The sequence below is a fragment of the Bubalus kerabau genome, chromosome 13 (assembly GCF_029407905.1).
Source record: "Bubalus kerabau isolate K-KA32 ecotype Philippines breed swamp buffalo chromosome 13, PCC_UOA_SB_1v2, whole genome shotgun sequence".
Lineage (NCBI taxonomy): Eukaryota > Metazoa > Chordata > Mammalia > Artiodactyla > Bovidae > Bubalus > Bubalus kerabau.
The window spans coordinates 25,713,118-25,738,988 of NC_073636.1; the positions used below are offsets into that span (position 1 = coordinate 25,713,118).

Sequence of the window (25,871 nt, forward strand, 5' to 3'; positions counted from 1 at the left end):
TGACAGCCAGCTGTCTACAACTAGGTCTCAAGGTTCTTCTTGAAATGTTCTTTTTAAAAAATATATAGCCTTAATGTTTTTATAGAATTGCCAGTTAAATTTTTCTTCCAGTTTTAATTGAGATGTAATTGACATGCAGCCCCATATAGTTTAAGGTGGACAGCATAATTATTTGACTTCCACACATCATGAAATTATTGCCACAGTAAGTTTAGTGAATATCATCTCCTATAGATACAAAATTAAAGAAATACAAAAAACTTTTTTTCCTTCTGATGACAACTCTTAGGATCTACTCTCGTAACAAATTTCATAAGTAACATATAGCAATGTTAATTATATTTATAGTGTTATTTATAGTATTAATTTATTTATAGTGCTTATATAGTGTTATTTATTTATAGTGTTAATCATATGTATAGTCCTTATACAAGGACTCCTAGTCCTTGTAACTGAAGTCTGGCGACTCGCCGCCTGCCCCACACTCAAGGTTCTGGCGCTGGAATTGCTGTCCACTTGCTGCCACCTAGTGTTCTTCAAATCAAAGCTCTTTTCCTGTTTCTTTACTAGCAGGGGTTTCTACTGTCAGAGCAACAGGCAAAATGAAGTAATGCACACATCTGTTTAGGGTGGGGTTATCGATGTGCTCAGGAGACAGGATGTTATTACTGGTGTGTTTGTTGAAGTGGGAGACGTACCCTAAGAGATGAGTACATGTGTGCACACGCACCCCCTCCAGAAATCAGACCTGTGATCATTCCTTCTCTTTGCAGCCTGGAGAGGACAGTCAGTCCTTCCTGACGGGACAGTCAGTATAAAGCAGTGGTTCTCAGGGGCAAGTTTGTTCCCTTCCTGACCTCTAGGGACATTTTAACAATGTCTTTGGAACATTCTTGTTTGTCTCAAGTTAGGGGAGGTTGCTACTGGCATCTATCATAAATGGGTGTTGGATTTTGTCAAAAGCTTTCTATGCACCTATTGAAATGATTATATGGTTTTATTCTTCAGTTTGTTAATGTGGTGTATCACACTGATTGATTTGCAGATACTGAAGAATCCTTGCATCCTCAGGATAAATCCCACTTGATCATGGTGTATGATCCTTTTAATGTACTGTTGGATTTGGTTTGCTAGTATTTTTTTTTTTTTTTTGCATCTGTGTTCATCAATTATACTGGCCTGTAATTTTCTTTTTCTTGGGGCATCTTTGTCTGGTTCTGGTATCACGGTGATGGTGGCCTCAGAGAATGAGTTTGGGAGTGTTCCTTTGCAATTTTCTGGAATAGTTTGAGAAAAGGATAGTTGCTATCTCTCCTCTAATGTTTGATAGAATTTGCCAACAAAGCCATCTGGTCCTGGACTTTTGTTTGTTGGAAGTTTTTTCTTTTTAATTAATTTTTATTGGTGTATAGTTGCTTTATAATGTTGTCAGTTTCTACTGTAAGCAAAGTGAATCAGCTATATGTATACATATATTCCCTCTTTGGGATTTTAGATTTCCTTCCCATTCAGGTCACCACAGAGTACTGAGCAGAGTTCTCTGTGCTATACAGTAGCTCTCATTACTTACCTATTTATACACAGTATCCGTAGTGTACATGTATCACGCCGATCTCAATCTCCCAATTCATCCCACCACCCTGCCGCCTTTGGTGTCCATACATTTTTTTTTCTATGTTTGTGTATCCATTTCTGTTTTGCAGATAAGATCATCTGTACCATTTTTCTAGATTCCATATATATGTGTTATATATTTTTCTCTTTTTGACTCTATTCTTTATGACAGTCATCAACAGAGGAATGGATGGAGAAGATATGGTATATCTACAATAGAATATTAGCCTTATAAAGGAAAAAAATGGGGTCATTTGTAGAGATGTGGATGGACCTAGAGACTTTTGAAAGTTTTTTAACCACAGTTTGAACTTCAGTACTTATGACTGGTCTGTTCATTTTTTTCTGTTTCCTCCTGGTTCAGTCTTGGGAGGTTGTACCGTTCTAAGAATTTGTCCACTTCCTCCACATTGTCCATTTTGTCGGCTTAGAGCTGCTGCTCCTGGAGGCTAATGTGTCGAGGTCAGGGGTGCTGCTAAATACCCTGCAGTGCACAGGACACCCCCCACCCCCCCGCAGAAAGAATGACCTGGCCCCAGAGGTCAGTGCCAAGGTGGAAAAGCCTGATCTGCAGCAACCTGGGCTCCTCCTCTTGCTGTCTCTCCCCCTCTTAGTCCTCTATCACATCAGAGTCCACACAGCCCTCCCTCAGTCAGCATCAGCACCGCTAAAAACAAAGAGTCGGTCCTTTGTCAGCCAGGTGATGGACCTGGGCCTCCCTGAGAAACCTCACCTCACACCCCAGCAGGGTCTCTTAAGCCAAACCAATCTACTCCTCCCCAGCAGCTGCTTCCACCTCCCTGGGCATGGAGGGACCCGCGGTACCAGAGGGGAGGCCAGGCGCTGAGGCCCAGGGTCCTCTGCTCTTGCACTGTCCGTAGGGAAGGCCCCCGCACTCACTCCATCTGTGGTCGGCCTTCCCCCTAGTGACCTGGAAGACTTTGTTGACGATCTAAAGAAGGACTCCACCTCGGCCAGCCGTGTGGTGACTCTGAAAGACGTGGAGGATGGGGCTTTCCTGTTGCGCCAGGTGGGAGAGGCCGTTGCCTCCCTGAAAGGTGAGCATCCTCCTTGGAACCGGAAGGGAATCCAGACAACCCATCAGACGGTGAAGGATTCGTTCGTGCACGTGGGCAGGGGTTCGTCCAGCACCCACTGTGCACTGTTCTGGGTGCTCAGGATGCATCCCTGAACAGCAGAAAAAGCGCCCCTCTCTGCCAGGAGCTAGTATTAATACTTCAGTGGCTGCTGTAATCTGAATACACCTCAGGGCCCCGCAGACACATCCCACATACAGAGACGGGAAATGAGACCTCGAGGGGCTGCGCCCTCCGCCCAGGTCACGTTGAACCAGCTCTGCCTCCTGAACCCCCACACTTCTCAACCATGTCCAGTGTTGGGGTCTGGGAAGGGGGCCTGCTCTTCTTGCCTTTGCTCCTGCGGCTGACTCGCTGTTCTTGGTCTGAAGGAGAATTTCCAACCTTACAAAATAAGATGCGAGCCATCCTGCGCATAGAAGTGGAGGCGGTGCGGTTCCTGAAGGAGGAGCCACACAGGCTGGACAGTCTCCTGCAGAGAGTGCGCGGCCTGACGGACACCCTGACCATGCTGCGGAGGTGACCAGGCTTGGGAGGATCGGGCGGGCTGGGGTGAGGGGTGGGGGTGCGCTGGGTGTGACCTGAGAGTTTGACACCAGACTTGTTGGTTCTGATCTCATGGCCAGGCAGTCATTCATATTTGGATGTTTTTAGCTGTTCCAGTCCTGGAGTTGGGTGTCAAGAGTTTAAGAATAAAGCAGACAGAACCCCTGCCCTTATAAAACTTCCTTTCCCACATGGGAAATAGACAGAGCTACCACATAAACCACCTCCCAACAGCATCAGTCCTGAATTTTCCTTTTCTTGAGAAAACAGAACTAGGAAATTACAGAGATACTACCCTTTAGATCTTAAACCAGATTTGAGAGCCGGTCACAAGCATACGTAACATCTAAATTCTTGGGAGAATTTTAATCACTATCATCTTTTGATAGGTTTGCAGGAGAAATATGTTAAAAGTACAGTTGACTTTTAGATGAATTATTAACCGTAAGGAGCAAGTGAGATTTTTCTAGTAATAGTGACCTCAAGGAAAGAGGCTCTTTTGAGATGCTAATGCTACAAAGAGCTCTATAATCTCCTGCATAAGTTTCAGGAGGCCAGCAAAAATCTGAATTAAGGCAGCTCTTGCCTCTTCCTGCGGAGAAAACATCTGCCTGGGTACAGGAAGAATTGTACTTGAATTACATTTTCTTATAGGCTCACTACTTTAAATTGCCAGAGTAAACTTTTTCTTCCAGTAGGATAAAAATATGTTAAAAGGATTCTTCATTGAACTCTTACCTAAATGTGGTAACCCAACCACAAAGCCTAAAACAAACCTTCTGATTAAGTGTTTACAGAGATAGCAGGCTGGCTGGCAACAGTGCCCACCCTCCCTCTCTTCCCTGAAAAACAATTTTAAAAAATGATACAGGTAAAGCCAGTTAAGTTACTTTAAAAATAAAAAAGAATAAATATAGCCTCCATTAAGCTGCCCATCACAAGCCTTTATATTATTATTTCTTGGGATCTTTCTGTCTACGTGCTGTACTCAGCGCTGTGGAAAACACAAGGAAGATAGGAATACACACGCCCCCAGGGACAGGCACATGTCCTGGCGCCCGACAGAGAAGACAGAGCAGGTGACAGTCATGTCAGAGCAACTTGAGCAGGTTGGGAGATGCTGGAGGGGTTGTGTGTGTCTTGAATTTGAGGTGCTGGAAGGAGAGCAGAGCTGCCCAGGAAGCCCTTAGAAATGCAGACTGAAGTAAGAGACAGTTAGAAAGAGTCTTTGCCTAACTCAGAGGGAGGGGGAAGGAGGTTTAGAGTTGAAAGTTGCCTTCATGTAGGTGATTACTGAAAATGGAAGAGGTAGCTCTGACAGGAGGAGGAGGAGAGGAGCAAACAGACCCTTGGGGATTTGAGATTGAAGGAACCAGGCAGTTCAAGAAGTGAGCAGCAGAGGAGAGCTGTAGAAGACAGTATTCTCTTTTCAAAGCAAAAGAAAAACACGTTTTGGTAAGAGAATGAGGGGCTAATTAAAAGTTATGGGTTGAGTATCACGTTTGACAGTGTCTTTCATTTGACTATGTTGATCGTAGCCACCAGCCCAGAGGAAGGAATTAGACCATCATCATCTTGACTATAATCCACAGAAAAGTACCTGAGGCTCACAGAGGTGAAGTTCCCAGCATTACACAGCTAGAACATGGTAGCTGATAGTCGAGCACAAGCCTGTCTGACCCTGAAGGTCATGTCTTTTCCACAATAGTGTGGGTGGAGCTGGACAGAGCATCAGATGACCGCCTTCCCCCCCACAGAGCAGACGAGGATGAAGACTAACCCGGCAGTTAGATTCACAGTCACTTTTGATGTTGCAAAAAGGCTAGTCAGGTCCAGGTGGGGTGGCCAGATGGCTGAGCTGTAGGAAGAGCAAGTAAAAGGAACTGGCATGTAAACCACCCTCCCGAGAGGCGCAGCAGTGAAAGCAGGAGAGAGTGGAGGGTTAAGGAAGCTCGAGTCAGAACCGAGCATCTGCGTGCTGCCTAGGCCTGGAATGGGTGCAGGCGGTGTTGTTAGAAACGTGTCCACTCTGGGACACCACTACCCAACAGTGGGCACAGCAGCAGGAGTGGACCATCTCCTGAGGGAAGAGGAGGAAAGCAGCTGCTAAAAGGAGGCAGTTCTGTTGCTATGGAAACCCTCAACTCGAAGCTGTTACTTGGGGTTTTAGCATGTCTTAATTTCTGCAACAAAATCTTGTTGGTTTTTGTGGTCTGTGGATGGTCTGTGGATGACACAGCTTTTTTTTGTGGTCTTGCCTGGTCTGTGGATGACAGCACTCAAATAAATACCGTACAATGAAAATGCGCGTTACCTGGTTCACTGGTTGACGCTGCTGTGTGCTCTCCCAGGCACGTCACCGACGGGCTCTTGAAAGGCTCGGATACAGCCCAGGCCGCGCAGTACGTCGCTATGGAGAAAGCCACGGCCGCCGAGGTCCTGAAGGCCCAGGAGGAGGCCCCCCACAGCTCGGGCCAGCCCCTCCCCGGCGCGGGCGTCCCCGGCGACGTGAAGGCGGAAGTGGTGCCCTTGGCCGTCCACCACGCGCAGAGCTCTCCCGTGGTCATCCAGCCGTCCCAGCTCTCCTCCGCGCTGCTGAACCCCGCCCAGCACGCGCCCGGGGGCCCGGGCCCTCACCCCGCCAGCGCCCCCGCCACCACGCAAGAGGCCCCCTCCGCTCTGCCGTCCCCGCACATGCCGGGAGACGGCTCCTCCGTGCAGAGCCTGTTCATCGAGGAAATCCACAGTGTGAGCGCCAGGAGCAGGGCGGTGTCTATTGAGGTAGGTCCTCCTTCCATTTCTCCTAATTCCGTGAAGGGGCAAGGATGGGGTCCTTTCCCACCAAGAGTTGACAGTCTGGTTGTAGAGACAATGGATATATGTATCAAAGATGTATATAACTTTATTTTTATCAAAAAATAGATTTTTGATATATTTTTAATAAATATACAGCTTTCTGTTTTATATACATACATGATAGATTTTTAAAACTCTTTAAGTAGGTAGGTTTCAATGGCCAGATTAAGAGAAAGGCCGTCAGATTTCAGAGAAGAGTCAGGTACCCAAGCTGTAGGAAGATGAGACAGTGGTGTGCTGGTCAGTGTTTAACAACACGGAAAAGCCTGATTTGTAGCATTTGCCAGTTTCTGTGGTAGAAAGACTTAAGCAGCCATTACTGATTTTGAGTAAAGCAACAACAGTGTGACATCGCTGAACGTGACTTCGGGAGGAAAGGTGACAGTCAGCCCTCCTGAGCCAATGTGAGCTGGCTCAAGCACACCACTGGTGAATGCAAGGTTTACCAGTGACCTTGAAAATGAACTAGAATCTGGGTAAGCAGAGAAGGCTGGTGAGGGCATTCTCAGATAGAGAAGGTGGGGCCTTGAGTACACCTGTTTACTGGGAAGAGAAGGGAAAATGGGGCTGGAAGCTGACTGGGGAGAGATTACTCCCCGGTCTCAGACGACTAAGATTTTATTCCGTGGATATCAGAGAAATGCTGCTGCTTGGACCAGTGATAAAACGTGGTGTCTTCAGAAAATTCATGTGGAAACAGTATGCAGAACTGATTGAGGTGGCGGGTCTCAAATAAAGGATGCTGGACGGGAAGTTGTTACTGAAGTCGCAGAAGAAACGAGAGAGAGCTCTCAAAGTCACAGGGTATAGAGAGAACCTGCTGTGTTTTTAAAATATTCTTTTCAGCAAGAGCTGGTGTCAGTGTTCATCAGCACACTGCATTCCCCTGGGTCTCTCCTTCCCCTTCTCTGAACAGTTTCCTCCACTCAGGACTGTGTCCTCAGTCCCCAGTCCTAACCATTCCTGCCTCTCTTGCAAGTCAGCAGTGGATAACTTGCTTCAAGAGGTGACATCTTAAAACCATAAAGGCCAGAGTCATGGCCACTGGGCCTCTGAACATGAGGCAGCTCCCCTCTGCTCCAGATTCAGAGGCTGTGCCCCCTAAACCAAGTTAGCTGCTTATAAAATGCATATTACAAGATGGGGTGAAATGTGATTGATGATGATTCTGCCTGTCAGGGTGGGGAGGAGGCTTGCAAGCACATCTTCCTCCTGAGATTTAGTGGATCTGCCACATTAAACATCTCTATATTGCAAAGAGGTCAGTAGGATGATTCTTTTAAAAATGTCTATTGAGAATCCATGAGGCATAATTACCATTGTTATGTGTATATTTTAAGTTTCAGCAGTACATTCACAAGTCACCTCTGAAATGCTCTGATCCCCGGTAAGGAGGCCTGAGTCTTCCTACTGGCTCTGCCTTTGAGCTTGATTCACTCAAAAGATGTTACTGAGCCCCAGTGAGTGCCAGGCCTCCATAGGCTCTGGGGTAGGCAATGAACAGAAGGGACCAGGCTCTGGTGATGATAAATGCAAGGAAGGAAAAAACAGAGGCGGCTCCGGATGGTGACAGTGCCGGCTGTTACTCCTAGAGAGTGACTCGAGGGCAAATCCTCCAGCTCACCGGGCGCCTGTGTTCTCACTGTAAGATACACTGATTCTGTGATCTCCTGGGTCTTTTCTGATTCTGACAGTATGGGGTTCCGCTGATCCTGGTGCTCATTTCCACTCTTCCCTCTTAAAATGATAATGTAACATCTCAAAATCACGGGAAAATATTCTTTCAAAAAATGTACAGATATTTTAAAATGCATTTTATGTATTTCTGTGTAGAAACTGTAGAACTTAATGGAGCTTATTATCTCAATACCCCCTTCATTTGGTAAATAGGAAAATGTGACCCAGAAGGTCATATGGCAACTCTTTTGACAGCAGCAGAACTAAGACATAGGATTAGTGAGTGTTCTGGTGTTTGATTCTTTGAACATCTCCTCTATGATGAAAGCTCAGTGTAGAAGAAAAGAAAGTTATGGGCTACACACCTTTGAGTGTATATCTATCCCTCTCATGAGTGCTGGGAGGGTATGTGGTAAGTGCTCAGTGATAACTTAGTGAGTGAATGGTTGGGTTTCTGAGCTTACTGCTCTGTGAATGAACATCACTTGGGCTTCTGTGGCAGCCTATTTAAGGAGATATAGCAGACAGCATGGAGAAGGCAATGGCACCCCACTCCAGTACTCTTGCCTGGAAAATCCCATGGACAGAGGAGCCTGGAAGGCTGCAGTCCATGGGGTCGCTGAGGGTCGGATACGACTGAGTGACTTCACTTTCACGCATTGGAGAAGGAAATGGCAACCCACTCCAGTATTCTTGCCTGGAGAATCCCAGGGACAGAGGAACCTAGTGGGCTGCTGTCTATGGGGTAGCACAGAGTCGGACACGACTGAAGCGACTTAGCAGCAGCAGCAGACAGCGTAAGGGTCAGGTTTGTCTGATGTGCAGACGGGTCCCTGGACACAGAAGCCAGAGCATCATTTGACCAGTGCTTTAAATGGGTTACATTTTCTCCCACCCCAGCATCAAATCTCAAAACTTATCAATTCACGTTCTCTTCTGACTTTTGAACTTTCTTCATTGCTGATGTCCTTCAGAAAGCAGAAAGGAAATGGGAAGAGAAAAGGCAAAATCTGGACCACTATAATGGGAAGGAGTTTGAGAAACTCCTAGAAGAAGCCCAGGCCAATATTATGAAGTCAATTCCAAACCTGGAGATGCCACCAGCCTCAGGCCCCCAGCCAAAGGGTGATGCTCCAGTGGACAAGTTAGAACTTTCAGGTAAGGTGCTATCAGAGCTGTGTGGGCTGGCTGCCCCCAGGTCAGTGTGGTGCCACCCACATGGGCACAAGCTCTCACTTCCTAAAAATCTTATATAATATTGTATCTCAACTATGCCTCAATAAAAAACTTTTTTTAATTTATAAGTTTTAGGTGCACAATAGTGATTCACAATTTTGATGGGTTATATTCCATTTATAGTTCATTATAAAATAGTGGCTATATTCCCAGTTTTGTACAATATATCGTTGTAGCTAATTTATTTTATACAGAATAGTTTATAACTCAGTCCCTTACCCTTATCTTGCCCCTCCTCCCTTCCCTCTGTACTCACTGGTAATCACTAGTTTCTTCTCTGTATATGTGAGTCTGATTCATTTTGTTGTATATGTACTACTTTGTTTTATTTTTTAGATTCCACATATAAGTGATAGCATAAAGTATCTGTCTTTCTCTGACTTACGCATTTAGCATAATACCCTCCAAGAGTCCATGTTGTAAATGGCAAAATTTGATTCTTTTTATGACTGAGTAGAATACTCTTGTATATATTCACTACACACCTTCTTTATCCATTCCTCTGTTGATGGACACTTAGGTTGCTTCCATATTGTGGCAAATGTAAATAATGTGGCTATAAATATTGGGTACACGTATCTTTTCAGATTAGTGTTTGTTTGGGGAGGATATATACCCAATAGTACTATATACTACTGCTGGTAATTCTGTTTTTAGTTTTTTGAGAAACCTAATACACACAGATGGCCAACAGTTATTTGAAAAGTTGTTCAACATAACCAGGGAAATTTCAAATCAGAATCACAATGAGATATTACTTCACATCTGTTAGGATGTCTTTTATCAAAAAAATCAAGATAACACATGTTAGCAAAGATGTGGAGAAAAGAGTACCATTGTCCACTGTTGATGGGAATGTAAATTTGTATAGCCATTGGAAAATAGTATGAAGGTTTCTCCAAAAATTAAATATAGAACTACCACATAACCAGCCATCCCACATCCAAGTATATATTCCAAGGAAACACAGTCATCTCAACACTCTTATGTTCATGGCTGCGTTATTTGTGAAGGGATATGGAAAAGTTCATAGCTAAATGGAATGGATGACGAAGATGTGATATGTGTATGCCTATTTAATATATACTTATTGCATATTTATACATATATTCTATGTATATGTCTATAGTGTATACGCATGTATAATATATATGTGCATAATTGTGTAATATATATATGAACATTATTCAACCATAAGAAATAAGATAATCCTGCCTTTTGTGACAACATGGACAAAAAGTGAAGTGAAGTCACTCGGTTGTGTCCAACTCTTTGCGACGCTGTGAACTGTTGCTCACCAGGCTCCTCCATCCATGGGATTTTCCAGGCAGGAATACTGGAGTGGGTTGCCATTTCCTTCTCCAACATGGATGAACCTGGAGTATATTATACTAAGTGAAAGAAGCCAGACAAAGAAAAAAAAATACTGTGTATCCTCACTTATAGGTGGAATCTTTAAAGAAAAAAAGTGAACTCACAGAAACAGGGAGTCAAGTGGAGATTAATGGGGGCAGGGAGGCTAGTAGAATGGGGACGTGCTGGCCAATGGATACAAGCTTTCAGTTACAAGAGGAATAAACTCTGTCGGACACCACTGAGCGACTGATCTGATCTGATCTCAGGTACAGCATGTTGACAATAATGTTTAATATATACTTGAAATTTGCTGAGAGAGTAGATCTTAAACATTCTCACCACACACACAGAACTATGAAGTGATGGATGTGTTTGTTAATGATTGTTTTAAGCATTTCACAATGTTTATGCTTATCAAATCATCAGGTTGTACACTTTACATATGTATAATTTTGTTCAATTATATCTCAAAGCTGGGAGGAAAATAAAGTCCATTTTAACAAGAAAAAAAAATTTTTAATTGGAAAAAGCCTCAGATGTCTCTGGAGCCTTGCTACTATTTTAATTTTTATTGACTACTACTGTTGAAGAACTGTAACCATAGCAGGGAAGCTGTGTTCTGCATTAGGATTCTAGAACAGTGTCCACTAAGGAAAAATGTAGCTTCTGCCTTTCTTACAAATTTATGACCCTTTGCCACAGCAGCTGGGGGAACAGGAGGCCTGTGTTTAAATTGAGAGCTCTCCTTAGAAAACACCAGATTTTATGAGCTCCTAGAGGGATGTTAGATCACAGGGAGGATTCACATTTTTTTTTAAATCAAAATTATTAGATAGTATATTTAACCAACCAAACCGTGGAAATTAAGCATCAGTGTCTCCATAATAATATAAAATAGCTGTTAAACTCAAGCTGGTAAATCTTCAACCAGTTAAAAAACCATGTGCCTTATTCTGATCTTAAAATTATGGACTAAGACATTATTTACATGCAGCCCAGTGCACCTCAAGTTGCTCAGAGACAGAACCTTTGTCATTGCATATGGGAGGGAGAGCAGAGCCAGGCTGTGGGCCTCAGGACGAGACCCTATAAACCGGCACCCTCTGCACAAGCCAGAAACCGTCCACTGCAATCACTGGCCCGTCACCCTGATGGGTTGCCCAAGCCTTTATTAAAACTTTCAGTAGAAAGTCCTCAAGCACCTCCTCTAAACAATTCCATGTCATTTGCTCAGAAGAGACAAACACTCCTGGGAGGCCTGGCCTGTGAGTCCCCAGAGTTGGGGAAAAGGCCAGCTGGAAGCTCCGATTCCAAATTTCTGGTTTTACCGCATTTGCGAGCTCTTGGATAGAGTATTGGTAAAAGGTGGAAGGGAAGGATATTGATACAGGACAGGATTGAAGCTGTTTGAGTTTTGAGTAAGAAATGCCCTTTTCTGGGCATTTTTGGCAGGAAAGCTCAGCAGACAGCTGCATCTCCTAACCTTCGGTGTCAGTACTACTTTCTGATTCTTTCATTTCTGCGTTTGCTTCTTCTTTTAATTAGCAGAGAGGCCTTTTCTAACCACATAAGCATGACCAAAAAAAAAATCCACTTTCTCCCCAACTCTGTTCTGTGACCCCATCTGCTTCCCACTCTCCCTCTGGCCCTTCCTGGGCCAGATTCTACTCTCACCTCCTCCACCTGAAGCCTTCCTCTGAACCTTCCTTTTCAAATTCAGGGATGAAAGCTCTGGAGGCCCTGCAAGGGGTTCTGACCTTTCATCTCTCCTGGTAAAAGTTTTTTGGGGTAAGAAATTTGTTTAAAAGTCACACTAAGTACTACTTGCATAGCATTTGCTATAAGCCAGGCATTATTTTAAATGCTTTATGTGCATCAAGCCATTTAATCTTCACAACACCCTAGTGGAAACAATACTGTTAACCCATTAAACAGATGAGAAAACTGAGGCAGAGAGAGGTTAATTGAATGGTTCAGGGCCTTTCTAGGACTTCAAACCAGTCAGGCTTCAAGGCCTATATTTTTAGTTGTTGCACCATGGAGAGAAGAAAGAAGTTTGAGTCAGGTTACACTGACATTCTAGAAATACAGTGGACTTTCTGGATGTTATCTTGAAAGCTGATTTTGCAATGACACACTGTTTTCCAGAAGACTCTCCAAATTCAGAACTGGACTTGGACAAGCTGGGGGGTAGGTCCCCACCTCCTCCTCCACCACCGCCACGGCGGAGCTACCTGCCAGGATCTGGGCTCACCACCACAAGGTCGGGGGACGTGGTCTACACCGGCAGGAAGGAGAGCGCCACTGCTAAGGTCTGATGGGTGAAGCCCTGCTAAACTGGTCTCTGGGTTCAGATGATGTCCCTAGACAAGGTCTTCTCTGCTCTCCTTTAGAACATAAAAGGTAGCAAACAGAAGTAGAGAATGAACTAGATCTCCAAGGAAGCGCCACAGATGGGAAAATGTCAGTCAGTATATTATTGGAATAGACTCAGCCCCAGGAGTTCTATCCTTACTTGACTTTTAGCTGCAACTATGTGAAATTCAAATCACCAGCTACTTGCCCAGCGAAGCACACTAAGACTGAAAATGGGGGCCTGCGGGGCAAGCACAAGAAAGCTCATCTTACAAAGGTAACTGCGATTAGCTGACCCTGCTGTGGGCGTCAACAGAAAGAGGTTCAGAGAGCTTTCGCTTCCACTTAACCTGGCAAGCTTGGTCTTTTCTGTTAAATGAAAATACAGGTTCCAAGGAGGACCTTTCTAAAAGGCACTGAAGTTAAGGAGTTTTAATTCCTCAGTTCCTTTGCCAAAATGACACCTTGGGCAAGGAAAAACCCAAACTACATGGGAGTGGACAAAACAGCCTTTTAGCTTGGTTTGAAGAGCTAGGAAGCTGAGGCACCTGGCAGCGAGGGAATGCATGTCTTCTGTGATCTGCCCCTTCCAGCACCTGGGGGAGAAAAGCCCGTGACTGTGGTTCACATCTTCCACAGGCAAGCAGTGGAGATGCTGGACCAAGTCCACAGGCTAGAGCCGCGAAGTGTCCGGCCGAGGAGCCGGCGGCAGCCTGGGCCCCGTCGCCACCCCCTGTCACTGCTTCTGCGAAGGATGAGGAGGAGGAGGAGGAGGGAGACAAAATCATGGCGGAACTTCAGGTATGTGGAGAGGTGACTGACCGTGGCTCCCGCCGCTCCCTCTGGGACTCTGGCTGTGTCTCTCCGATTCATGAGGCGGCGTGGGCGTGGGGAGAGCCCTGTGGGACCTGTGCCGTGTCACCTGCATCTCTGGTCTGGGCCTGAGGTGGCACTGAGTATGTGTAAGGCATGACCATTGCATAAAACAGCTCAGGAGGTGTATGCCAAAAATTAATTCCAAGCTTTCCTAGCTCTGGCTGGTAGGATTTACTTTCCTTTCAGTGTGAATAGTCTCTGCTTCATTTTAAAAGCGCTTAACACATTATTGACTGAGGGATTTTTTGCAGAAACTAAGGCCCGTGGCCAGCACTTGGTTAAGTGAACACTGAAACATCTCAGGTCATTTGGTAACAAAAGACATATGACTACGTCTGTGGTCAATATGAGTTAAGACGGGGATTAGAAATACCAGTCCTTCCTAAGGACAGATTCAAGCCCCCTTCAAGCAGGGTACCCTTCTCTCACTTTAGTTCTTAGAGCGACAGGCCTGGAATCATGTGGCCTTCTGTCCTCCATGCCAAATTCCCAGTCAGTGTCAACGTCGTCTTTTTAGGTATTCCAAAAAGCAGAATAATCTTGATTCCCGTTTTCTTTGGTCTATTTGAGAAATGTTACTTTATTTTTAGATTTTTATTTGTTAACAGACCCAGTCTACTTGTAGGAATAATGATGGGATATAGGGCTACACCCACAGTTGATCCCACATTCAGATCCTGGGTGTAAATCTGCCCCAGGTGTACACTCTAAGAACTTGTCTAATCAGTCATAAAGCACAATTCCTAGACCAAAGTCTATTTGTAGAGTATTTCATTTTGATTCATGAATTAATGTAGGACTTTTTTGCCCATCCGATGGTCAGCTCAAACTTCCTTAGGGCTCCAGAACATGTCTGCCAAGGTACCAGTGGTTTTGTGCAGCCCGAGGGTCTGCCTTCTCTGTTTGGAGCAGGAGAACTTTCAGACGGTGCTGTGTGCCCACCTCAGCTCTTCATCCTGCTCTCCATGGTGACAACGGCCAGCGTTAAGTTGCTCGGGTTTTCCAAGGAAAGCCCAGCTGCTGGTGTATTTGTCACATGCATGAGCCCTGTCTAGCCTCATTAAAACGCGGACTGGCCTGAGGCATCCCCTCCATTAAACAGTTTAAACCTGTGCTGCTTACAGGTTTTTAGACCCTTCAGAGAATTTCATTCATAGGAACCATGGATTATAGTCAGTGACTCCTGAAAGAGCTGCGTGCATGGAGGCCTTATCCACTGGGGGCCCTCTGACCAAGACACTGGTAGGTCGAGGCTACTTGCTACTGAGCATTGGTGCCTGTGCTGAGATGCACAGGCAGATGCTGAGGCCATTCATTATAGCATGTGCTCCCGAATTATGGTGTGAATAACAAACATGAAGGGGAAGAGGACAAGATAGTGGAGCAGAAGGATGGCAGCTCATCTCCTCTCACAAGAACACCACAGCCACACCAACTGCTCAACAGCCATCGACAAAGAGCACTAGAACCTACCAACAAGAGACACTCTTCATCCAAAGACAAAGAAGAAGCCAAGATAAGACGGGAGGGACACAGCTGCTGTTATAACATCAAACACAGTACCTACCAGGTGGGAGACCCACCGACTGAAAGATGATTGTATCACAGAGGTTCTCCCACAGGAGTGAGAGTGTGGAGCCCCACGTCCAGCTCCCCAGCCTGGGGGCCTGGCCTCAGGAGGAGCCCCCACAGCATGTGGCTTAGAAGGACGGCAGGGTTGGGGTCAGAGGACTCCACCAAAAGGAGGGAAACAAACTCCACTCCTGGAGATGCGCACAAGGTCTTGTGCACTCTCAACCCAGGGAAAAACCAGTGACTTCATAGGAGCCTGGGCCAGACTTCCCTGCTGGTCTCGGAGGGTCTCTGGGGAGGTATGAGGTCACTATGGGGTCAGAGATACTGGAGGCAGACATACTGGAAAGTACTCATAGGGTGAGCTCCCCAAGCAGTCACCATTTTGACCCAGCCCCACCCAACAGCCTATAGGTCCAGTGCTAGCACACCTCAGGCCAAACAATCGCTAGGAACACAGCCCCCTCTGAGCCCATAGCCACCTCTAAACACCCACCCCTGACACAACTGCACCCAACGAAGCAGCCGCCCTCACCAGGAAGCCTGCACAAGCCCCTTAGATCCACCTCCTCCCCCAAGAGGCAAACACCAGAAGCAAGATGGACAGCCCTGGAGCCTGTGGGAAGGAAACCACAATCAAGGAAAGGGAATCAATCAGTGTGATACACCCGTATTAACAAATTAAATAATAAAAACCATATGGTCATCTCAAGAGATGTAGAAAAAGCTTTTGACAAAATTCAACACCCATACATGACAAAAACTCTCCAGAACGTGGGCACAGAGGGAACCTACCTCAACACAATAAAGGCCGTGTATGACAAACCCACAGCCAAAATCATTCTCAGTGGTGAAAAACAATGCATTTTCTCTAAGATCAGAAACAAGGTAAAGATGTCCACTCTTGCCATGATTATTCACCATAGTTTTGGAAGTCCTAGCCATGGCAACCACAGAAGAAAAAGAAAGAAAAAGAATCCAAATTGGGAAAGAAGTAAAACTGTCACTATTTGCAGATGACATGATACTATAAATAGAAAATCCTAAGGATGCCACCAGAAAACTACTAGAGCTAATCAGTGAATTTGGTAAAGTTGCAGATTATAAAATTAGTGTATAGAAATGCAAGGGATTTCTGTGCATTAACAGCAAAAAAAATCAGAGAAATTAAGGAAACAATCCCATTTACCATAGCAACAAAAAGAATTAAAGACCTAGGAATAAACCAGTCTCTAAGGAGGTAAAAGACCTGTATTCACAAAACCACCTAAGACATTGATGAAAGAAATCAAAGATGACACAAACAGATGAAGAGATATATACCATGTTCTTGGATGGGAAGAATCAATATTGTGAAAATGAATATACTATCCAAAGCAACTTACAACTGAATGCAATCCCTATCAAATTAACAATGGCCTTTTTCACAGAATGAGAACAAAAACTTTTTACAATCTCTATGGAAACACAAAAGATCCCAAAAAGTCAAAGCAATCTTGAGAGAGAAAAATGGAGCTGGAGGATTCAGGCTCCCGGACTTCAGGCTCTACTGCAAGCTACAGTGATCAAAACATATGGTATTGGCAGGCTAGAAAGCCCCAAGATAAACCCATGCATCTATGGTCACCTAGTCTCTAACAAAGGAAGCAAGAACATACAATGGAGAAAAGACAGCCTTTTCAGTAATTTGTGCCGGGAAAACTGGACAGCTGCATATAAAAGAAGGAAATTAGAATATTCTCTAACACCATACACAAAAATAAACTCAAAATGGATTAAAGACCTAAATGTAAGCCAGGCACTATTAAAACTCCTAGAGGAAAACATAGGAAGAACATTCTTTGACATAAATCACAGCAAGAAGTTTTCTGACCCACCACTTAGAGTAATGAAAACAAAAATAAACAAATGGGACCTAATTAAACTCAAAAGCATTTGCACAGCAAACCATAAACAAGATGAAAGGACATCCCTCAGAATGGGAGAAAGTATTTGCAAACAAAGCAACTGACAAGGGATTGATCTCCAAAATTTACAAATAGCTCATCAAAAAATAAAAAAACCAATAAATGGCCAGAAGACCTAAATAGACATTTCTCCAAAGACATACAGATGCCCCTAAAACACATGAAAAGATGCTCAACATCACTAATTATCCGAGAAACGCAGACCAAAACTACAATGAAGTATTGCCTCACACTAGTGAAAGAGACCATCATCAAAAAATCTATAAACCAATAAATGCTGGAGAGGGTGTGAAGAAAAGGGAGCCCTCTTATACTGTTGGTGGGTATATAAAGTGGTACAGGCAACTATGAAGAACAGTATGAAAGTTCCTTAAACTAAAAATAGTACCACATATGATTCAACAGTCCCACTTCTGGGCATATCCAGAGAAAACCATAACTCAAAAAGACACATGCACCCCAGTGTTAACTGCAGCTCTATTTACGATAGTCAGGACATGGCAGTAACCTAAATGTTCATCAGAGGAATAAATTAACAATAGGTGGTGTGTGTGTGTGTGTGTATATATATATATACATATACACACACACACACAACAGAATACTACTCAGTCATCAAAAAGAATTAATGCCATTTGCAGCCACACAGATGGTCCTGGAGATCCTCATAATAAGTCAGAGAAAGACAAATATATGATATCACAAATAGCAGTTCAGTTCAGTTGCTCAGTCTTGTCTGACTCTTTGTGACCCCATAGACTGCAGCACGCCAGGCTTCCCTATCCATCACCAACTCCTGGAGCTTACTTAAACTCATTTCATTGAGTCAGTGATACCATACAACTATCTCACCACCCTCTGTCGTCCCCTTCTCCTCTGGCCTTCAATCTTTCCCAGCATTAGGGTCTTTTCAAATGAGTCAGCTCTTTGCATTAGGTGGCCAAAGTATTGGAGTTTCAGCTTCAGCATCAGTCTTTTCCATGAATATTCAGGACTGATTTCCTTTAGGACGGACTGTTTGGATCTCCTTGCAGTCCAAGGGACTCTCAAGAGTCTTCAACACCACAGTTCAAAAGCATCAATTCTTTGGCACTCAGCTTTCTTTATAGTCCAACTCTCACATCCATTCATGACTACTGGGAAAACCATAGCTTTGACTAGATGGACCTTTGTTGGCAAAGTAATATCTCTGCTTGTTAGTGTGCTTTCTAAGTTGGTCATAGCTTTTCTTCCAAGGAGCAAGCATCTTTTAATTTCATGGCTGCCCTCACCATCTGCAGTGATTTTGGAGCCCAAAAAAACAGTCTGTCACTGTTTCCATTGTTTTTCCATCTATTTGCTGTGAAGTGATGAGACTGGATGCCATGATCTTAGTTTTCTGAATGTTGAATTTTAAGCCAACTTTCTCGCTCTCCTCTTTCATCAAGAGGCTCTTTAGTTCTTCTTCGCTTTCTGCCATAAGGGTGGTGTCATCTGCATATCTGAGGTTATTGATATTTCTCCCAGCAATCTTGATTCCAGCTTGTGCTTCATCCAGCCCAGCGTTACTCATAATGTACTCTGCATAGAAGTTAAACCAGCAGGGTGACAACATACAGCCTTGACGTACTTCTTTCCCAATCTGGAACCAATCTGTTGTTCCCATGTCCAGTTCTAAATGTTGCTTCCTGACCTGCATACAGATTTCTCAGGAGGCAGGTCAGGTGGTCTGGTATTCCCATCTCTTTAACAATTTTCCACAGTTTGTTGTGATCCACACAGTCAAAGATTTTGGAGTAGTCAATAAAGCAGAAATAGATGTTTTTCTGGAACTCGTGCTTTTTCGATGATACAATGGATGTTGGCAATTTGATCTCTGGTTTCTCTGCCTTTTCTAAATCCATCTTGAACATCTGAAGGTCTTGGTTCACATACTGTTGAAGCCTGGCTTGGAGAATTTTGAATATTACTTTGCTAGCGTGTGAGATGAGTACAGTTGTGCGGTAGTTTGAACCTTCTTTGGCATTGCCTTTCTTTGGGATTAGAATGAAAACTGACCTTTTCCAGTCCTGTGGCCACTACTGAGTTTTCCAAATTTGCTGACATATTGAGTGTAGCACTTTCACAGCATCATCTTTTAGGATTTTGACATGTATTGAATCTAAAAAATGGCTTATTTACACAACAGAAACAGACTCACAGACTAAGCAAACAAACTTAGGTTACCAAAGGGGAAAGGTTGTGGGGGTTATTAATTAGGAGTTTTGGATTAATATGTACACATTGCTGCTGCTAAGTCGCTTCAGTCGTGTCCGACTGTGCGACCCCATGGACTGCAGCCTACCAGGCTTCTCTGTCCCTGGGATTCTCCAGGCAAGAACACTGGAGTGGGTTGCCATTTCCTTCTCCAATGCATGAAAGTGGAAAGTGAAAGTGAAGTCGCTCAGTTGTGTCCAACCCTCAGCGACCCCATGGACTGCAGCCTTCCAGGCTCCTCCATCCATGGGATTTTCCAGGCAAGAGTACTGGCGTGGGGTGCCATTGCCTTCTCCCATGTACAAATTACTATATATAAAATAGATAATAAGCAAGGACCTACTGTATAGCACAGGGAATTCTACTCAATATAACATAAATGGGAAAAGAATTAAAAAAAGATGTGTGTATGTATAACTGCACTTTGCTGTACACCTGCAACTAACAGAACATTGTAAATCGATTATATGCCAATATTAAATAACAATACAGTATAAATAATCAATCATGGTATAAATAAATCATGACCCAGTTTGTTTCAAATGAAGACAAAGCACTAGATAATTTCTTATTTTGAAAGGTGAATAAGCACTAGGCTTGTGAATAGTCCTGCACTGCCCCCAAGAGAACTAATTTCTGTGTTCCAACACTTGAGGATATTTCCCTCCATTGATATCTAAATGGCTTGGATGCTTTCTTTGAAAGCTATACAAAGGCAGAGTATCTGGCTTCCTGTTGTATTATTGGTGGCCGGGCAGCTGGTGAGGAAAACGCTGTCTACCCTAAGGTAACCAACGTCCTCACTTAGCCTGCTGCAGTAGAAAGTCGGCCAGTGGCCCTGCTGGAGCCTTTGCCGCCACAGGCTCTAGAGAGTTAGGCAGCCCCCGGCCCCACTGGGGCAGGACAAGCAAGGAGCAGCTGCAGCCCCGAGTGTAACTCTGGGACAACTTTCCTACTGCATGTCACTGGGCATCAGAAGGAAAAAAACACTGGCTCTGAAGTCCAGGGTCTAACAGCCCAATGGAGATGGCGAATGGCCTTAGTAAGCAGAGCCCTGGGGCCTCTCCAGGATCAGAGAGGACAGGGTATCGAAGGAGGGGACCAGGAGCCAGAATAGCTGGGGAAGGTGCCAAGCATCAGCTCTATGTGTATTTTAAAACCTGTGCTGGAATGTTCATGTGGAGAGGGCACAGGTTATTCTTCGTGTCTACAGTTATTTCCAAATGACAGTACTTAGTATTAAGAAAACATGAGTTGATTATTTGAAATTATTCATTTAAATAACTGGTCTTTAATTCTGCCTGCACATTAGAATAATTTGAGGAATTAAAGTCCTATGACACCATGAAACTCCTAGAAGAGAGCATAGGCAAAACATTCTCAGATATAAATCATAAATAAATCAATGTTTTCTTAGGTCAGTCTCCTAAGGGAATAGAAGTAAAAACAAAAGCAAGCAAAATGGGACCTACTCAAACTTACAAGCTTTTGCAAAGCAAAGGAAACCATTTTTTAAAAATGAAAAGATAGCCTATGGGATGGCAAAAAATATTTCCAAATAATGTGACAAACAAGGGTTTAATCTCCAAAATACACAACAGTTCTTACAGCTCAACAACAAAAAAAAACAATCAAAAAATGGGCAGAAGACTTTACAGACATTTCTTCAAAGAAGACATACAGATGGCCAAGAGGCACATGAAAAGATGATCGACATCACTAATTATTAGAGAAATGCAAATCAAAACCATAATGAGATACCATCTCATAATACTCAGAATGGCCAGTATTAAAAAGTCTACAAATAACAAATGCTGGAGAGGGTGAAGAAAAAAGGGATCTCCTACATTACTGGTGGGAATATATGTTGATACAGCCACTTGGAAAAGAGTATGGCGGTTCTTCAAACACTAAAAATAGAATTGCTGAGTCGAAGTCAGCAATTCCACTCTTGGGCATATACTGGACAAAGCTCTAATGGATTAAAGACCTACATGTCAGCCTGGATACTGTAAAACTCTTTAAGAGGAAAACACAGGCAGAACACTCTTTGACATAAATCACAGCAAGATCTTTTTTGACCCAGGTCCTACAGTAACAAAAACAGCAATGGGAACTAATTGAACTCAAAAGCTCTGCACAGCCAAGGAGACCATCAAGAAGACGGAAAGACAGCCCTCAGAATGGGAGAAGTATTTTCTGACAAGGGATTCATCTCCAAAATAAACAGTTCATGAAGCTCAATACCAAAACAGTAAACAACCCAATAAAAAACTGGGTAGAAGACCTCAACAGACATTTCTCCAAAGACGACATACAGATGGTCAAGAGGCACATAAAAACATGCTGGACATCATTAATTATTAGAGAAATGCAAATCAAAACTACAATGAGGTGTCACCTCACACTGGTCAGAATAGTCATCATCAAAATATCTACAAACAGTAAATCCTGGAAAGGGTGTGGATTGAAGGGACCCTCCTACAGTGGTGGTGGGAATGTAAATTGATACAGCCACCATGGAGAACAGTATACAGTTTCTTTAAGCAATAAAACTAAAAATAGAACTACCATACGATCCAGCAGCCCCAGCCCTGGGCATGTATCTGGAGAAGACTATAATTTGAAGCTCCATGCACCCTGTTGCTGACTGCAGCACTGGTTACAACAGCCAGGACGTGGAAGCAACCTACATGTCCATCAACAGAAGAAGGGACGAAGAAGATGTGGTACGTCTATCTATATTGGGTTTGCCAAAAGGTTCATTTGGGTTCTTCCGTAACTCCTAAACCAAAAAAACCTGAAAAAAACTTTTTGGCCAACCCAACACAGTGGAGTTCAGTTCAGTTCAGTCTCAGTCGTGTCCAACTCTTCATGACCCCATGGACTGCAGCATGCCAGGCTTCCCTGTCCATCACCAACTCCCGAAGCCTGCTCAAACTTACGTCCCTTGAGTTGGTGATGCCATCCAACCATCTCATCCTCTGTCATCCCTTTCTCCTCCTTCCAGGAAACTATGAAAAGGCAAAAAGATATGACAGTGGAATTACTTATCCTTAAAAAGGAACAGATTTGTGCCATTTACAGAGTCATGGATGGACCAAATGACTGTCATTCAGAGTGAAGTCAGAGAAAAACAAAGTATTATATACTAATGCTATACTAGAAAAATGCTACAGATGAACCTATTTACAAAGCAGAAATAGACATAGATGTAGAAAACAAACATATGGACACCAGGGGGTAAAGGAGGGTGGTTGGGATGAACTGGAATACTGGGATTGACATATGTACACTACTATGTATAAAATAGATAACTAATGAGAACCTACTGTGTAACACAGGGAACTCAGTGCTCTGTGTTGACCCAAATGGGAAGGAAATCCAAAAAGGGGATCTATGTATACCTGTAGCTAATTCACTTTGCTGTACAGCAGAAACTAACACATTATAAAGCAACTATACTCCAATAAAAAAAATTTTTTTAAAGATAAATGCACCCCTATGTTCACAGCAGCACAATTCGCAATAGCCAAAACATGGAAACTTCCTTCATGTCCATCAACAGATAAATGGATAAAGAAGATGTGGTACATACATACAATAGAATACATTCAGCCATAAAACAGAATGAAATAATGCCATCTGTAGCAACATGGATGGACCTAGAGGTTATCATCCTAAATCAAGTCAAGAAGAGAAAGAAATACTATCTGATATCACTTGTATGTGGAATCTAAAACAGGGCACAGATGAACCTATCTTCAAAACAGAAACAGACTCACAGAGGACAGACTTGTGGTTGCTGAGGGGGGAGAATGGGGGAAGGAGGGCTGGGAGTTGGGGATTAGTAGGTGTCAACTATTACATAAAGATACATCGCATGGGTAAACAAGACCCTAGTATATAGCACAGGGAGCTATATTCATGTGATAAACCATAGTGGAAAGGAATCTTTAAAAAAGAATGTGTGTTATATAACCGAGATTGGCACGGCATTATAAATCAATCCTAGTTCCATGAAACAAAAATTTCAAAACTTAAAGAAAAAGTCCTGCAGTGAGAGTCGGGCTCAATTCTCTAGGTGTAGCCCAGGTAACGGTCTTTTTTAACTGGATGTCACGCAGCCTGACTGAACCAGTAATTTCAGGGAACGCTGCTGCTTGGAACTCTCCTGCTCTTACCATCGTATGTACTGTCGCTCCCTTCCTGCCCGATACACAGCTGATGCTTTCTCTCTGAAAGCTGGCCGCCCTCACTCTATTCACTCGAGTGGCCCTGCACTCCTGTAACTACAGTCATTAGTTTTCAGAGACAAGTCTGTGGGGTTCTGGTTGCTCCCAGGCTGCTCAAAATTCACTTTATTCTACAGCAGAACAGTCCAGAGCATGGAAGTATGTTGCTGCTACAAACAGTGAACTGTTAAAGATGACTTCCATTTTAAGGTTTAAAAAGGTACAGTATCTTGTGCCCTTTCATCTCAATAAAACTGGCAAAAATATAATGGAAGCTGGAAAGATAGCTTCTTATTAATTCATTTACAGTCAGCATTTTTAAGGGTCAAAACTCTTTCAAAGAAGCTCATCTAGTTTTTTTAAACATATTAAACATATTAATTTAAAAGTCTGTATCCAATAAAACTAATTGCAGATAAAAAAAAAAAAAAAAGAAGCCCTACTAAGTACAAATCAGCTTCACCCAGACAGAATTAAAGGACTTTCATTTCAAAGGCTCTATCCATTTCATCTTGGCCCCCCAAATAAAGGCTTTGCTGACCTGAGGTCAACTGGGGAGCCGGTTTTCAGGGTGCTGACTCCCTGGCCCCAGCATGTCCCACACGCAGGACCAGGCTGGGGTCTCAACCGGGAAATCCTCTGGATTCCCAGCTGTTCCCTCTGACCGCCTCACTGCACTCCATCCCTGTTAACCTCAGTATTTTAATTCCTTAGGCATTCCAGAAGTGTTCCTTTATGGATGTAAATTCAAACAGTCACGCTGAGCAGTCCCGGGCTGACAGCCACGTTAAAGACACTAGGCCGGGGGCCACAGCCCCATCCAAGGAGAAGAAGGTAACGTGGCAGTTACACGTTGGCCACCCAGCGGGCCGTCCTTTCTTTCCTGGCTCTGGCACTAACATCGCTCTGTGCTTGAGCTTCTGTTCCTTCTCTCTTTTCCTCATCGTTTTTTTCCCCCTCCTTAAACTAATGGAGACACGGCTTGGGGTTTCATTAGAGATCTCTGACTCGGGTTTCCAGAGTGGATGCTGTGTTCTGTGCAGAGCACACAAACATAGATGCAGAATTTAGGCATTTTCTCCCCAAACCAAAGATAAGACATCATCAAGATTTTCTAGAACTCTAAGAGAAAAAAAAAATGGAAACATGAAGCAGGTAGCACTTTTTCTAATTTTTAACATGTCTTCTGGACCAAAGATGCCTACATTAAAAGTAAGCAAAAGCTTTCGATTCCAGGAAGAAAATGCACAGCAAAATTGTTGACCTGCCATCCATGGGTGTATCCATGGAGACTTTCACACATGTTCGAGGATGCCAGAGTTTTTGTTACTACTACAGATTCTCAAAGTGCACCTTCCAAGTCAACAAGTTCAGTATCACTTTATGCTATTATACTTATTGTCATTCTCAAAGTTTCCAAAGAGAGAACCAGGTTCTGAAACAAGGTCGCTGTCATGACATAAGGAGTTTAAAGAAAGTGAAAGTCACTCAGTCATGTCCTACTCTTTGCGACCCCATGGACTATACAGTCCATGAAATTCTCCCGGCCAGAATACAGGAGTAGCCTACAGGGTAGCCGTTCCCTTCTCCAGGGAATCTTCCCAACCCAGGGATCGAACCCAGGTCTCCCGCATTGCAGGCAGATTCTTTACCAGCTGAGTCACCAGGGAAGCCCCTGGCTTAGCTTAAAGTCCTTTCCTCTAAGGACTTTAAGGAAAGGAGATTAACCTGCATGTCTGAACTTCAACTCTGTAAATTGAATCTGGAGCTTTGGTGATTTTTGGAAACAGAGTCATCTTCTATGAATGAAGCCTCTTAAGTTTCAGGGTAAAAAGTCTTTAACATTTTCTTCCAGGAACTTGTATCTCAGAATTCAAAGCTTCTAGCTTCCTTTAAGTAAAGTTAAACAAATCAGCCATAAGATACAGCCCAGTAGCTACTTCACATAGGTACCTCGGTCCAGGGATAAGTAAGTTCAGTGAAAAAAATACAGGATCACAAAACCAGAGGGCTATTCAAGCACAATCCTTCAAGAGATGCAGTCCTGGCTTATAGCTGGCAGCTGTGCAGCCCTGCCAGAGGCTGAGCTGCTGCTCCCTGGCTCCCAGCCATCCCAGAGCCTCATGTAAACTCCGCCTGCTACGTATCTGGCAAATGAAACTGTTGACCAGGTGATAGGGGTATCTCTATGCACCAGAGGAGAGTATTGTTGATTTATCTTTCTCATGAAGAAAATCTACTACTAGTAT

General features: G+C 43.7%; 1 protein-coding gene across 25 annotated transcripts in view; it reads left to right on the forward strand.

Moving 5' to 3' along the window:
* The window catches only part of KIAA1217 (KIAA1217 ortholog), a 348,846-nt gene that overhangs the window by 315,630 nt on the left and 7,345 nt on the right, over positions 1-25,871 (forward strand). For 22 of the 25 annotated variants that reach the window (XM_055543822.1, XM_055543798.1, XM_055543811.1 and 19 more), the window contains 7 exons: positions 2,542-2,672; positions 3,083-3,230; positions 5,609-6,038; positions 8,765-8,948; positions 12,531-12,694; positions 13,377-13,538; positions 24,337-24,456. In XM_055543822.1, coding sequence (XP_055399797.1) covers positions 2,542-2,672; positions 3,083-3,230; positions 5,609-6,038; positions 8,765-8,948; positions 12,531-12,694; positions 13,377-13,538; positions 24,337-24,456 — 1,339 coding nt within the window. The remainder of the gene's footprint in view (positions 1-2,541; positions 2,673-3,082; positions 3,231-5,608; positions 6,039-8,764; positions 8,949-12,530; positions 12,695-13,376; positions 13,539-24,336; positions 24,457-25,871) is intronic. The other 3 variants (XM_055543799.1, XM_055543809.1, XM_055543805.1) reach the window with 2 other exon arrangements.